The sequence below is a fragment of the Dasypus novemcinctus genome, chromosome 2 (assembly GCF_030445035.2).
Source record: "Dasypus novemcinctus isolate mDasNov1 chromosome 2, mDasNov1.1.hap2, whole genome shotgun sequence".
Taxonomy (NCBI): domain Eukaryota; kingdom Metazoa; phylum Chordata; class Mammalia; order Cingulata; family Dasypodidae; genus Dasypus; species Dasypus novemcinctus.
The window spans coordinates 170,850,917-170,864,675 of record NC_080674.1 but is presented as its reverse complement, the minus strand read 5'-3'; the positions used below and the strand labels follow the sequence as shown (position 1 = coordinate 170,864,675).

At 44.6% G+C, this 13,759-nt stretch overlaps 1 protein-coding gene across 3 annotated transcripts in view; it reads left to right on the top strand.

Annotated features, from left to right (window-relative positions):
• Window positions 1-13,759, top strand: part of ATP10B (ATPase phospholipid transporting 10B (putative)) — a 259,276-nt gene that overhangs the window by 202,807 nt on the left and 42,710 nt on the right. For all 3 annotated transcript variants that reach the window (XM_058281733.2, XM_058281736.1, XM_004467210.5), the window contains one exon: window positions 12,104-12,295. In XM_058281733.2, the coding sequence (XP_058137716.1) occupies window positions 12,104-12,295 (192 nt within the window). The remainder of the gene's footprint in view (window positions 1-12,103; window positions 12,296-13,759) is intronic.

Here is a 13,759-nt window from a genome sequence, read left to right as displayed (position 1 = left end):
GCAACATGTTAAAACTCCTTCTTCTCGTTTCATCACCTTCAAATACTCTTCTTTCAACTCTAACCTCGTTGTTCTAAAACCCAAATAATAGTGCTTGTGCTAAACTACCAAAATTCTTTCCAGCTATGAATTTGGCACATCTAGGATCAAATGCCCTAGGTTTTAATCTCAGCTCCACCATATATTAGCTCTGTGGTTGTGGACAACTAATGAACTGGAAGCCTTAATTTTACCCATCTTTAAATTCAGGATTATTGTTCTGCCTCATGAGTTTATATGGAGGATTTAATTCTTAGAATCATGTATTCTCGACAGAGGGACAAAGAATAGGAGTTTTGAATCGTATTTCTAAAGGAAAGTCACCTGCCTTAGAAAATGTTCATATTTTTTATGACATTGAGAGGAAATGGACGTTTTTTGTTCTTTTTCTAAGCCACTGGTTCTCTATCCTGGCTATACATGAAATCATCTGGAGAGTTTTTACAAAATACAATAATCAAAGCATATCCTCTGAGATTCTGGTAGGGCCTGAGGGTTCTTTTTTTTCCCCTAATGATCCTAGTAAACAACCAAGACTGAGAGCCTCTCTAAGCAGACCACTACTCCACCAAGAATTAGTTCTCATTAAGCTCAAATACAGCTAGAGAGGCGGTAGCTGAAGTGGGTGGTGTCTGCTGCCTTAAAAGGCTCTGACCCAACTGGTCAAACATCTGTGGCTGGACCTACAATCTGATCTATTGGACTTACCACACTCAGCTAAGATGGAGTTGAAGAAGGACAACCACCACACCATGGAGCCTAGAGTGATTACAACTGAAAATGGGAGGATTGCATCCAGCATCCAGGTGGAATCTGACCCTCCTCTTGACATAGAGGTGCAATGGACACAACCAATCCAATGTCCACATAGAAGAGGTGGCATTGGATTGGGAAAAGTGGACATGGTGGACGATGGGTATGGGGAAAGGCAGGAAGAGATGAGAGGTGGAGGCGTCTTTGGGACATGGAGCTGCCCTGGATGGTGCCTCAGAGGTAACCACCGGACATTGTAAATCCTCACAGGGCCCACTGGATGGAATGGAGGAGAGTATGGGCCATGATGTGGACCATTGACTATGAGGTGCAGAGGTACCCAAAGATGTACTTACCAAATCCAATGGATGTGTCATGATGATGGGAACGAGTGTTGTTGGGGGGGGGGAGAGGGGGGGTGGGGGGTGGGGCTGAATGGGACCTCACATATATATTTTTAATGTAATATTATTACAAAGTCAATAAAAAAAAAAAAAAAAAAAAACATCTGTGGCTGGAAAAACAGATCCTTGAATTAATCCCTAGAGACCTTTGGTGGCAATCCTCAGGTAGATCTCCACCCCTACCCATTCTCCGCAGGCTCTTGGAACCTCCCTAAGCTTTTCTCACGTCCCACCTGCCTGCTGCACCCTCCACCTGCCCACCTGGCTTCCTGTCATAGCTGAGCGATCTTTTGGCACCTACCTACCAGTTCTTTACCTTCCCTTTATGAACTCATTTAGAGCTTGCCTCTGAAAGTCCCAGGATGACAGATCATGATGAAACATTCTACCATATTCTACAGAAACCTTTTTAATCTCCTTGACTTTTACTCTAAAACAAAAATCAACAGCAACAACAACATCAGCAAAAACTTGGGTTTTTTTCCTTTTACTACAAAGAACAAGGAAACATCAGTTATTATCTTCTAATTGTCTTCCATAAAATTTGTGCTTTAAGATGGGGGTAATAAACTTTGGAAAGTGGTAAGTTCTGAGCCAATATTTAATGATGGAAAATGGTCTGTAAGCAGCCAAGATTTGAGCAGACAGCCTTGGTTCAGAAATGCCACCTTGCAAAATGTTTTCTGGAACCATTAGGCCAAAGAATATCTTCTTTGTCACAAAATTTTAATTTGCATATGTCCCACCCCCTTCTGTGGACATGCTCCTTTCCCACAGCTCCTGAGAGGATGCACTAGAGAAAAGTGAAGAAGGTGTCATTGGCCCTCTACCTTCTGTACTTAATCTTTTCCTTCCTTTCTTCCTTTGGAAGAGATTCTTGCAGCATTTCCAGTCTGCCCCAGGTTAGTGAGGTCAAACCATATACACACTCCCACTGCAAAGTATGATAAAAGTCCTTATTTAATTGACCACACAGACAAAATATTTTTGGAAGTGGTATGACCATACAGAGCAGGAACAGGTGAAATATATCTCAGTCGAGCTTCTCTTGCCCAGGGTCCCAAACGGAGCACATAGCCACAGTAATGGAGGGCATAGAGGTGGGGTCTTGCAGATCTGGAAAACTGTATCCTTGTAAGGCCACTGAGTCTTATTCCTTGGGGCTTGTGTCCCATTAGGAAAAATTTACTCCAACAATCGATGTGCTTCTACTCAAATGAATATTTACTCTGAGTTCTTAAACCAAACTCAGTTTCACGAAGGTTATAATCTCAGGCAGGGCAAATACACCACTGCTCTAAATATCTCTGCCTCCAGCACCTCAGTATAAAGGATTCCCCTGATAATGATAAAAACCACAGGGTTAAGTATTCAAAAGGAACCAAAGAATAAAAACAGTTGGAAGTAGGTCTCTTGCCCTTCTCTGTTCCCTGACTCCCACCCTAGAGACCACCATTCTTAGCAGTTTCTTGTGATCCTTCCCAGAGATATTTTACATAATAGAATCATACAAGTGTGGTATACACACACACATCACCCTTTACCACAAATGGAAGCATATCATACATACCATTTTGGACTTTGCTTCTTATACCTGATGAATCCTGGAGAATATTTCATAGATGTAGCTAGCTAGACAGTCCAACAAATATTCAACAGAGAGCTGTCTCATCTTTTCTTCTAATGGCTAATAGAATTTCTTGGATGTTGGAGCCATCATCTGTTTATGCATGTGGGAGGTTTTTTCTATAGAAAATCAGCAAGTATGTGCATTTTCTAATTTTGATCAATAGTTCCCATGAGGTTTTACAGTTTAGACACTTGCAAACAACAGATAGAAGGTTCTATTTCCCACCCCCACAAATTCTATGAATTATCAATGTCTTTAGAATGGGCTATATCAGTCGCTCAACAAACATTCAGTAGGCATCCAATCTATGGCACATACATTGGGCTAGACCCTGAGGATAAAAAGTCTAGTAGGGCATTGTCCCTGATTTCAGGAGCTTTCATCCCAGTGATGAGGACAACAGAGCCACGAGTGGCTGCAGGACAGAGCTCTGAGTGCTGGGCATATAGGTGCAGGGTCCTTTAGGGGTGCCTAAAGGTGCACCTACATCAGACTGGAATGATTAGCCCCTGAACTGAGTTTTGAGAGAATATTAGCAGTTAGCCAGGAGGGAAAAAAAAAGACAAGCTAGTGGGGAGAGAATACAGGATACAATCTCCACAAAGAAGATCGTGAACTGGCATAGTTAGGAGTGGCTGGGAAGAAGCGTGCAGGTCGGGCACAAGTGGAGAGGAGATGGGAGACATAGAAGGGCTCATGCCACAAAGGGTTTCCTCCAGGCCTAGGTGCCAGGGTGGCTATTTACTTACACCTCTGCTTTTGTGAGTGCTTGGAGTGACAAGCCGTTGAGCCAGCCAGTGATAACCAAAGTGAGTTTGAGAAGCTGGTGCTGGTAGTGGGTGCGGGCATGGGCAAGGTGTGCGTGTGCCGCGCTTCCAGATGGCGCCTTCTCAGAGCACCAGGGCAGCATGATCGGCGCTGACTTCACCATGAAAACACTGGAGATCCAGGGTAAGCGGGTCAAGAATGCCTAAATCAAAGGAACTTGTTTCTTCAAGTTCATCTGGTAGTGATTCTGATAGTGAACTTGACAAAACGCTAAGGAGGAAAAAGCAAGTTACTCTGGAAAAACCTGTAAAGAAGCAAAAGAAACTTTGCTCTTGAAACCTCAAGAGCTCTGTCATCTCCCAAGCAGAGCAGCAGCAGCAGAGGAGATGATAACATGTTCCAGATTGGAAAAATGAGGTACGTCAGTGTCAGGGACTTTAAAGGAAAAGTCCTAATTGACATTAGAGAATATTGGATAGATCCAGAAGGTGAAATGAAACCAGGAAGGAAAGATACTTCTTTAAATCCTGAGTAATGGAGCCAGCTGAAGAAACAGATTTCTGACATTGAAGATGCTGTAAGGAAACTGTAAAATCAGAGCCATATAAAACTTGCACTCTTCTAGTTGTTTTAATCTGTCTTTATACATTGACTTTTGCTTTCTAAAAGCTATTTTCCAAACTATTGTATATTTGAATTACAGAACAATTTGTAAGATGAATACTTTTTTTTAATGTGCATTATCAAAGTGAATTTGAGTGAGTTGTTATTAAAACTGAGACTAGGGAAGCAGATGTGGCTCAAGCGATTGGGCTCCCATCTACCATATGGGAGGTCCAGAGTTCAATTTCCAGGACCTCCTGGTGAAGGCAAGCTAGCCCGAGTGGTGCAACAAGATGACGCAACAAAAAGAGATACAGAGGAGAGACAATAAGAGACACAGCAGACCAGGGAGCTGAGGTGGCACAAGAGACTGAGTGCCTCTCTCCCACTCTGGAAGATCCCAGGATCGATTCCTGGTGCTGCCTGAAGAGAAGACAGGCAGACACAGAAGAATACACAGCGAATAGACACAGAGAGCAGACAGCAAGTGCAAAACAACAGCGGGGGAGGGCAGGGTAGAAATAAATATGTTTTTAAAAACTGAGATTAGTAGCAGAGCGGAACTTGGCCTGCTTTTCCCAGACATAAAAGAAGTGGCAGCGGTGGCAACAGGGCGGCCATGTTGCAGAGAACCTCATCCTCAGGCCGTGCTCCTCAGACCAGCCGCAGCTGCCCCGCCTGGGAGCATGTTAGAGACACAGCTCAGGCCCCACCCTGGCCTACCGAATAAGAATACGCAGTTTGACAAGGTCACCAGGTGATTTGTGTGCATTAAATTTTAAGAAGTACTGGCACGGTATTCAGGATTTAGCCTTTGGCATCAGGCCAAGGTGGGTTCAAGTAAGTTCAAGTCACAGCTCTTTGATTGACTTTGTAACCTTGGTCAAGTTACTGAACTTCAGTGTACTTCACTTTCCTCATTACTATTGAGAAGGGAAAAAAATAACTACCTTGATGTTGTTAGGATGCTTAAATGATGAACCCAAAAACACTAAGCTAAGTGCTGGCTTTGCTATACCTTGTCAATAAATTATAATAAGAGGATCTTTGAATGTGACGTCATAGACTACTTCCCTCAGTCAGTTTTTATGCCTTTTAGTTGTGCTGCAATACAAAGAAATTCAACCATTTTGAGCATCTGGCTACCACAAAGCCCTATTCTAAACCCCTCGTGGCCCCACAAATGTATGTTTCTTTTCTTCAGAGAAATACACTGACCAAAACACCCAAAGGTGGGCTGGAGCACTTTTTTCTTCTTCAGTGTCCTGAATGCCAAGTTCCTAAATGCTAATGGACCAGAGAGAAAACCAGAGGGTTCTGGGCAAAGGGAAGCATGAAGACCAGCCCTGCAGAGACAAGTATTCAGTGACTGGATAGAAGCTAACCTGGCATCTGCTGCTAACACCTGCAGGTCAGGCTGCTGCCAGGTGCCAGGAAGAGGCAGGCCTTCATGGGGGAGAGAGATTTTTTTAATGCATTGCTGAATGATTGAGTGGAAATATATTAAAGAAGCCTTTTAACAAACAGACCCCATTAAGCAATCAGTGGTGAGATAGCATGGTGTCCTAGAAAATAGTTGGTCAACAAATGCTTCTGATCACCTGCAATCGGCCAGACACTGGGGACACATCAGTAGACCACCTCTGCCCTCAAGGTGCTTAGAGTCTGGAGGGTAAATGGGTATCGAATAAATAACTGATTGATCACTTCAACTGTGTCATGGCTTGGTAATAGATAATGAAGGAATTTGAGTAGCTCAGAGCAAAGCTTATTGTTTATTTATTTATTTATTACCATGTAACAAAACCTTTATTAGCATTTAAAACAGGTTCAACTATTACTGCAACTGGCCTTTTCTAAACTGAAATTGGGGCAAATGGCTCTAGTGCAGAGTAACACCATCACTGGGCACAGTGAATGCAAGACTGAAGACTCCACAGCTACCCATCAGGTGGAGGACCAGGTACAGGGTCGACTCTTTCTGGACGTTGTATTCAGAAAAAGTGCAGCCATATTTCACCTGCTTGCCTGTAAAGAGGAGTCTCTGCTGGACAGAAGGTGGGACACTTCTTTACCTGGACTTGGCCCTGACGTTCTCGATGGTGCCACCCCCAGGGTGATGGTTTTCCCACTCAGGCTCTTGACAGGTATCTGCATATTGGCCTCTTAGAGAACTCAGAGACACTGTGAATCACATGAAGTTGCCCGAGTGCCACAATACATTCCCTTGGTGTTCTCAGAAGCCAGGAGTCAGATGGTGTGAAAGCTTTCCTAATTCTCACCCTAATTCACTGTGGGACCTTGAGCTCCTCTCTGGAATTCAGTTTCATCATCAGGAAAGTAAGGGATTTGGCTTCAGGATCTCCAAGCTTTCTCCCAACTCTGGGTACCTGTGGTGTGTGTCAAAAGCATCTCTTTTATGTACCCCCAAAAATGAAATCTATTTCCTGAAAAATGAAGATTCCCACTGTCCCCTTTATAGTATTACGGACTGTCTGTTGGACTCTGTGGGTTAGGTACACAAGCCCATTGGTGTACTTGGGATGCTGGACGCTGAGGAGGCTGGCTGGCAGCACACTCAAAAGCCATGTCCTGCTCATGGGGGATCTTGCCTGGCAAGAGACTAAGCGCGTGAATTCTGGAGTCAGTCTATCTGGAATCAACCTAAGGGATCTCTCCTACTTGCTCTGTGACCTTGAGCAAGACACTTAACTCCCTGAGCAGGAGTTCCCTCATCTGAAACTGGGAGGATAATAAAGCTCAACATGTATTATTACCGCAGGGAAGAAATATCAGATTACCTGTCACATAAGAAGCACAAAGTGAACAGGAGATATCATTAATGTTATGAGAAATGGGCTCAGAGTTTCTTGAGTGTTGTTTTTAAGCTAATGGCAGGCACCGGATGGACCCTGAAATCTGGTTAAAGGAGTTTGCAGAGGAGGATCAATAAAGGAACATAGTCACTTTACTGTGACCACAGAAAGGGAAACCCCTAGACTATCAGGCAAGGGTCTGAATTCTGAATTTAGCTTTATGATGGCTCACTGGATAGCACTGGTCAAGTAATCCATCCTTCTGGGTCTCAGCAAAGTATGGACCTGTCTGATCCCAATTTGAGACTGTGAGAACCAGGTGAGGTTACACAAATGACATTACTTGGAAAGGGAGGAAGAGAGTCACGAATGTGAACCCTGTTATGAGATTATACTCAAAGGCAGAGAGTAAGGGTGGGGTATGCTCCCCTCCCAAGTTTATGAAAATAGTGACATCACATAATATGGATGGTACTCCCTTATTTAAAGGGCATCAAAAGGAAATGCATATTTGATGCAGTTTTATTGACACTCTTCCATTTAAGTAAATCGATTTTTCTGGAAGTTGTCATCTTAGAATAGAATGAACAAAATGGAGGTGTGACTCTTCACTCTCGGAGAGTTCCCCAAAAGAAGGCTGGAATTCTTTGGAGTGTGCATTTCCCTCAATGTCCCTGTGCTGTTGGAAAACCCAACTCTTACCTCTCCAGGCAGCAAGCACTTTAACCGAGTATCTGGGTTTCACTCCCTGTGGCCCTCATCTGGAGCAGCAGCCCCAAGAAAAGAGAAGCTGACTTCAGGACTCATTGGATTTGGCAGTCAGAGAAGACACAGCCTGTAAACTCTTTCCTCATGGGATTTTCTAAAAATCTTTACTTGGACTCTTGTTTGGAAAGCCTGCTGGCTCATTGGTCCTCAGTCCTCCACCTGTGGGAATCATTTACACTCCCTCAGTCCATCTTTTTCAACCTTCAATTCTCTTCCTTCTAAATTTTAATTTAACTGAGAGCTCTGAGCATTGATAGGAATGGTCTTATATGGAACAGCCTCTGTGATTTCCAGCTATTGAAAGCTGGAGTTCATTGACTTCAGGTATAAACACAGTTGTAGTTAGAGCTCTGAAAGATACCACCACGTGGAAAACTCAGTCTCTATCTTTGAGGCTCTTACCTTATCTCTGAAGAGATGAAACAATGAATTTAAAATATAGATAAATATGAAGTGAATTCCAAAGGATGATACAAATATAACTTCCACAAAGATGTAAGAAATTGGAAAACCATGGGTCAGATGCAAAGAACTCACTGTGGGCTGGATACGGTCTCAAAGACAGATGGGGCTTCTCATAGTTATTAAAGTCTAGGTAGGACTTTGGTAGACAAGAGACGACTTTTCAAAGCGTGATCAGAGACAAGGCAGGAGAGTGTACATCCAGGAGGCAGCAAACGGACCGCTGGGCTGAGCTGGGGGCCCACGTTGAGAAGTGATGGGAATAAAGAGTGGGAAATGCAACTTGGGGAAGAATTTAGGTGTCTGAGTCAGGAGTTTGAAATTGATCATGCTAAAAAGGGTGAGCTCATGAAGGGTTTTTGAGACCAAGAATAAAAGTAAGCAAGAGGAAAATGATGTTTTTGGAAGATTGTGCTGGTAGTGATACATATGAAGGACTAGGGAGAAGAGAGGTGAGAGGCAGCATCAGTTTAGATGCAGAAATTCAGGACTGATAGCCAGAGGGTCTGAGCCTGAAGCAGCAGGAATGGGGAAAGAACTGTGGGGAAGACACTGAGAGCGAAGAGCTGCCAGAACCTGGACTCTGACAGACATGAGGGGCTGAAGGAAAGGGAGGGATTGAATGAGACGCTGAAGTGACCAGGCCTGCAGGAGGGGAGCTCCACTAGCTCCGAAACTGCAGGAAACAGGCTATCATCCCTTCCCCCAGGTGTGTGAGCTTCCTGGGGCCGTCATATCAAATTGCCACAGACTGGGGGAGAATAAATTTCTGTTGTTTAAATGCCCCCCAGTTTGTGGCAATTCGATGGTGTCAGAAGGGATGTTCCTTCTGGAGGCTCTGAGAGAGGATGTGTTGCCTACCTCTCTCCAAGTCTCTTATGGTTGCTGGCAATTCTTGGCATTCTTTGGCTTCTGGCAGCATAACCCCACTTTTTTTTTTCATTTTTTTGTCTTTATTTATTTTTTTAATATTACATTCAAAAAACATGAGGTCCCATATACCCCCCACCCCCCTCACTCCACTCCTCCCCCCATAGCAACAATCTCCTCCATCATCTTGAGACATTCATTGCACTTGGTGAATACATCTCTGAGCACCACTGCACCTCATGGTCAATGGTCCACACCATAGCCCACACTCTCCCACAGTCCTCCCAGTGGGCCATGGGAGGACATACAATGTCTGGTAACTGTCCCTGCAGCATCACCCAGGACAACTCCAAGTCCCAAAAACACCTCCACATCTCATCTCTTCCTCTCACTCCCCACCCCCAGCAGCCACCATGGCCACTTTCTCCACACCAATGCCACATTTTCTTCAGTTACTAATCACAGTAGTTCATGAATAGAATATCAGTAAGTCCACTCTAATCCATATTCTATTCCTCCATCTTGTGAACCTTGGAATGGTTGTGACCACTCCACATCTATATCAAGAGGGAGCTTAAACAATTAAAAACCACAGCAGGGGGGGTACTGGGTTCCTGGCCAGTGGTGCTCTGTCGTGGTCCCTAGGGGAGCAGCGACAGTCTCCCAGGTACAGCGGCGGGGACCGGGAGGGAGTGAGGGTTCAACGGTGAGCCCCTGATGCTAATGACTATGCTTGTGAGCTGATAAGCCTAAAATAAGAACAAGGCCTAGAGCAACATTGTGCCTGGGAATTTCCTCCTGTCAGCCTTCATGTTACTCAAATGTGGCCAGTCTCGAAGCCAAACTCAGCATGTAAATGCAATGCCTTCCCCCCAGCGTGGGACATGACACCCGGGGATGAGCCTCCCTGGCACCGAGGGACCACTATCAACTACCAACTGATGATGCAACTGGAAAATGACCTTATACGGAAGGTTCAATGTGGATCAGCAGAATATCCCTGTCTACATAAAATAACATGACTTTAAAATGCTGTTTGAACTAAAGTAAGGGGGAAATGGAAAAGAGAAATGAGTTTATATGGCTACGAGTTTCTAAAAAAGAGTCTGGAGGCTGGCAGAAGGATTGCCCTCATGCACAACTGAACAGAGTCAGAGAGACAGATAAAGCAGATACAACCCCCAGATATCGGTTCCTTTGAGGGCTAAAGAGACCCATGGGAGTTATGGTCATGGCCGATGGGGTTAACTACCAGGTCAGATGGCCCCTTTTTGGAACTGGTGTTTATGTGTGATGAATCTGGACTCAGATGGGATCTTCCTTCATAAGACTTTCATGCTAATGTGCTGGAGGTGCAGTTAACGTTGGGGTTTAAGATATATTTAGGGGATTTGAATCTCTGGACTGACAATGTGATAGCCAGGTCCTGAGCCTCAACAGACTCCAGCACCTACAATATGATTTATTGGACTTACCACACTCAGCTAAGATGGAGTTGAAGAAGGACAACCACCACACCATGGAGCCTAGAGTGATTACAACTGAAAGTGGGAGGATTGCATCCAACATCCATGTGGAATCTGAGCCTCCTCTTGACATAGAGGTGCAATGGACACAACCAATCCAATGTCCACATAGAAGAGGTGGCATTGGATTGGGAAAAGTGGACATGGTGGCTGATGGGTATGGGGAAAGGCAGGAAGAGATGAGAGGTGGAGGCTTTGGGACATGGAGCTGCCCTGGATGGTGCTTCAGAGGCAATCACCGGACATTGTAAATCCTCACAGGGCCCACTGGATGGAATGGAGGAGAGTATGGGCCATGATGTGGACCATTGACTATGAGGTGCAGAGGTGCCCAAAGATGTACTTACCAAATCCAATGGATGTGTCATGATGATGGGAACGAGTGTTGCTGGGGGGGGGGGGGGGGAGAGGTGGGGTGGGGGGGTGGGGTTGAATGGGACCTCACATATATATTTTTAATGTAATATTATTACAAAGTCAATAAAAAAAATAAATTAAAAAAAAAAAAAAAAAAAAAGAGGGAGCTTAGATTCCACATGGATGCTGGATGCAATCCTCCTGCTTTCAGTTGTAGGCACTCTTGACTCCATGGTGTGGTGTTTGACCTTCTTCAACTCCATGTAAGCTGAGTGGGGTAAGTCCAATAAACCAGAGTGTAGGAGCTGAAGTCTTTTGAGGCTCAGGGGCTGGCTATCATGTGGTCAGTCCAGAGATTCAGATCCCCTTGGTATATATTAAACCCCAGCACCAACTACAATTCTGGTAAAAGTAACAGGAGAGGCTTGTGAAAAAAGATCATATCTGAATCCAGCTCCATCACACAGAAACACAAACTCCAAAGAAGGGCCAACTGACATGGCAGTGAACTCCACCTGCCATGGCCGTAGAACCCGTGGGTCTCTGTAGCCCTCAGCAGAACCAATACCCGGGGTTGTATCTACTTCATCTGTCTCTGGGACTCTGCTGAGGTGTGCATAAGGGCAACCCCTCTGATCACCTCCCAGCTCTTTTTTGGAGACTCATAGCCATATAAACTCATTTATCCTTTTCATTTCCCCCTTGATTCAAGTCAAAAAACATTTTTAACTCCTGGTATTATATGTAGACTGAGATATTCTGCTGGTCCGAGTTGACCCTTTTATTCAAGGTCGTCTTCTAGTTACATCATCAGCTGGTACTTAATAACCCCACTTTTTGCTTGTCTTCACAGCCTTCGACCAACTGTACATGTGTCTTTTCTTCTTATAAGGACCCCAGTTAGACTGGATTAGAACCCACCCTAATCCAGTATGGCCTCATCTTAACTAATTACATCTCCAAAGACCCTCTTTCCAAATAAGTTCGTATTCTGGGGTTCTGGGTGGACTTGAACTTTGGGGGAACACTACCTGCCAGTACCTGCCAAAGCAGCCTTCTTTCCCAGCTCCTTCAGAAAAGTCCCTCACCAAATCCTTTCTCTCCCAGGAAAAAGATGTGACTCCAGATAAAAACCTCCTGACTAAGGTGCGGGATGCTGCCCTGTGGCTGGAGACTCTCTCAGACACCAGACCTGCCAAGCCTTCCCTCTCCAGCACCTCCTGCATTGCTGACTTCTTCCTTGCCCTAACTATCTGCAACTCCGTCATGGTCTCCACAACCACCGAGCCCAGGCAGAGGGTAAGGACAGGTGATGGTGGGTGGAAGATGGGAGGAGAGGGGTGGGAGAAGAGGGAGGGGGGCAGGGAGGAGTGAGCTTCTGAATAGGGAGACCAGACACCACGGTCCTAGCCACAGTGTCACCATTTCATCATTGTGACACCTTGAATGGGTGCATCATTCTTTCTAGCCTTCAGTTTCCTCAGTTGTGAACAAAACAATGTTATATATAAAGTCTCTGTGTAGCTTTCAATTTTTTTGTCTACACTGCAGACAGTGTAGATATTAAGAGTTAATATTTCCTGGGCACCATTCACTATGTGCCATGATTCATGCCAAGCATTTTACCTACATTACCATTCAATCCTCATACCCACCAACCCTATGCACTATGTCCTTAGATTTAATAACTGAAGAAACTATGGCTCAAAGTGCTTAAATAACTTACTGAAGGGTATACAGTTGGGTCATGCTGGAGCTATCTGTATGACTGCATATGGCCCATATAATATGTTATGCCAGCCTCTGCTTTTATGCAGAAGTTAAAAATTAACACCACATGTGATGTTCTGCCCATGGAGATAATGCAGCTAGATGGTCATCCACAGAAGGTTATATTTAAATTAATTTTAAGTACTCAGGGTATATTTGTATTCAGTTATACATGCTCATACACAAACTCCCCTTGTGAGACACTGAAGCGTGTAGTCAGCTGGTACAACCAAGAAAATAAAGTTCACCCAGAACCTCCCATTATTTTTTTTTAAAGATTTATTTTATTTATTTCTCCTTCCCTCCCATTATCTTCTCTCTGTATCCATTCACTGTGTGTTCTTCTGTGTCCGCTTATATTCTTGTCGGCAGCCCTGGGAATCTGTGTCTCTTTTCGTTGTGTCATCTTGCTGCACCAGCTCTCTGTGTGTGCAACACCTTTCCTGGGCAAGCTGCACTTTTTCCGCACGAGGTGGCTCTCCTTATGGGGTGCACTCCTTACACATGGGGCTCCCGTATGCACGGACACCCCTGCGTGGCAGGGCACTCCTTGCACGCATCAGCACTGTGCATGGGCCAGCTCCACACGGGTCAACAAGGCCCTGGGTTTGAACCCTGGACCTCCCATATGGTAGGCGGATGCTCTATCTGCTGAGCCAAGTCCGCTTCCCAGAACCTCCCATTATTAAACCCAGGTTACAACCTCAATTCTTCAGCCCCTGAAAAACTGCCAAGGCATCAAAAGTCTTTAGGAGGCACTGGGATGCAGGACGTATTATCTGAGAAATTAAGTATATCTTTGAGAGAGAAAGAAATACCATTTGGTGAGGGCCAGCATTCAACTCTCAATTTTCAAGTTAATGAGGGGGTTTTAGGTGGCTCAATGTTAAAATGTTAAAATTGCCCAATCTCTGGAATCAAGCAGACCCAGATTTGAGCCCCAACTTTACTACTTACACATTGCGTGATCTTAGTCAGTTTACTTAAATTCTT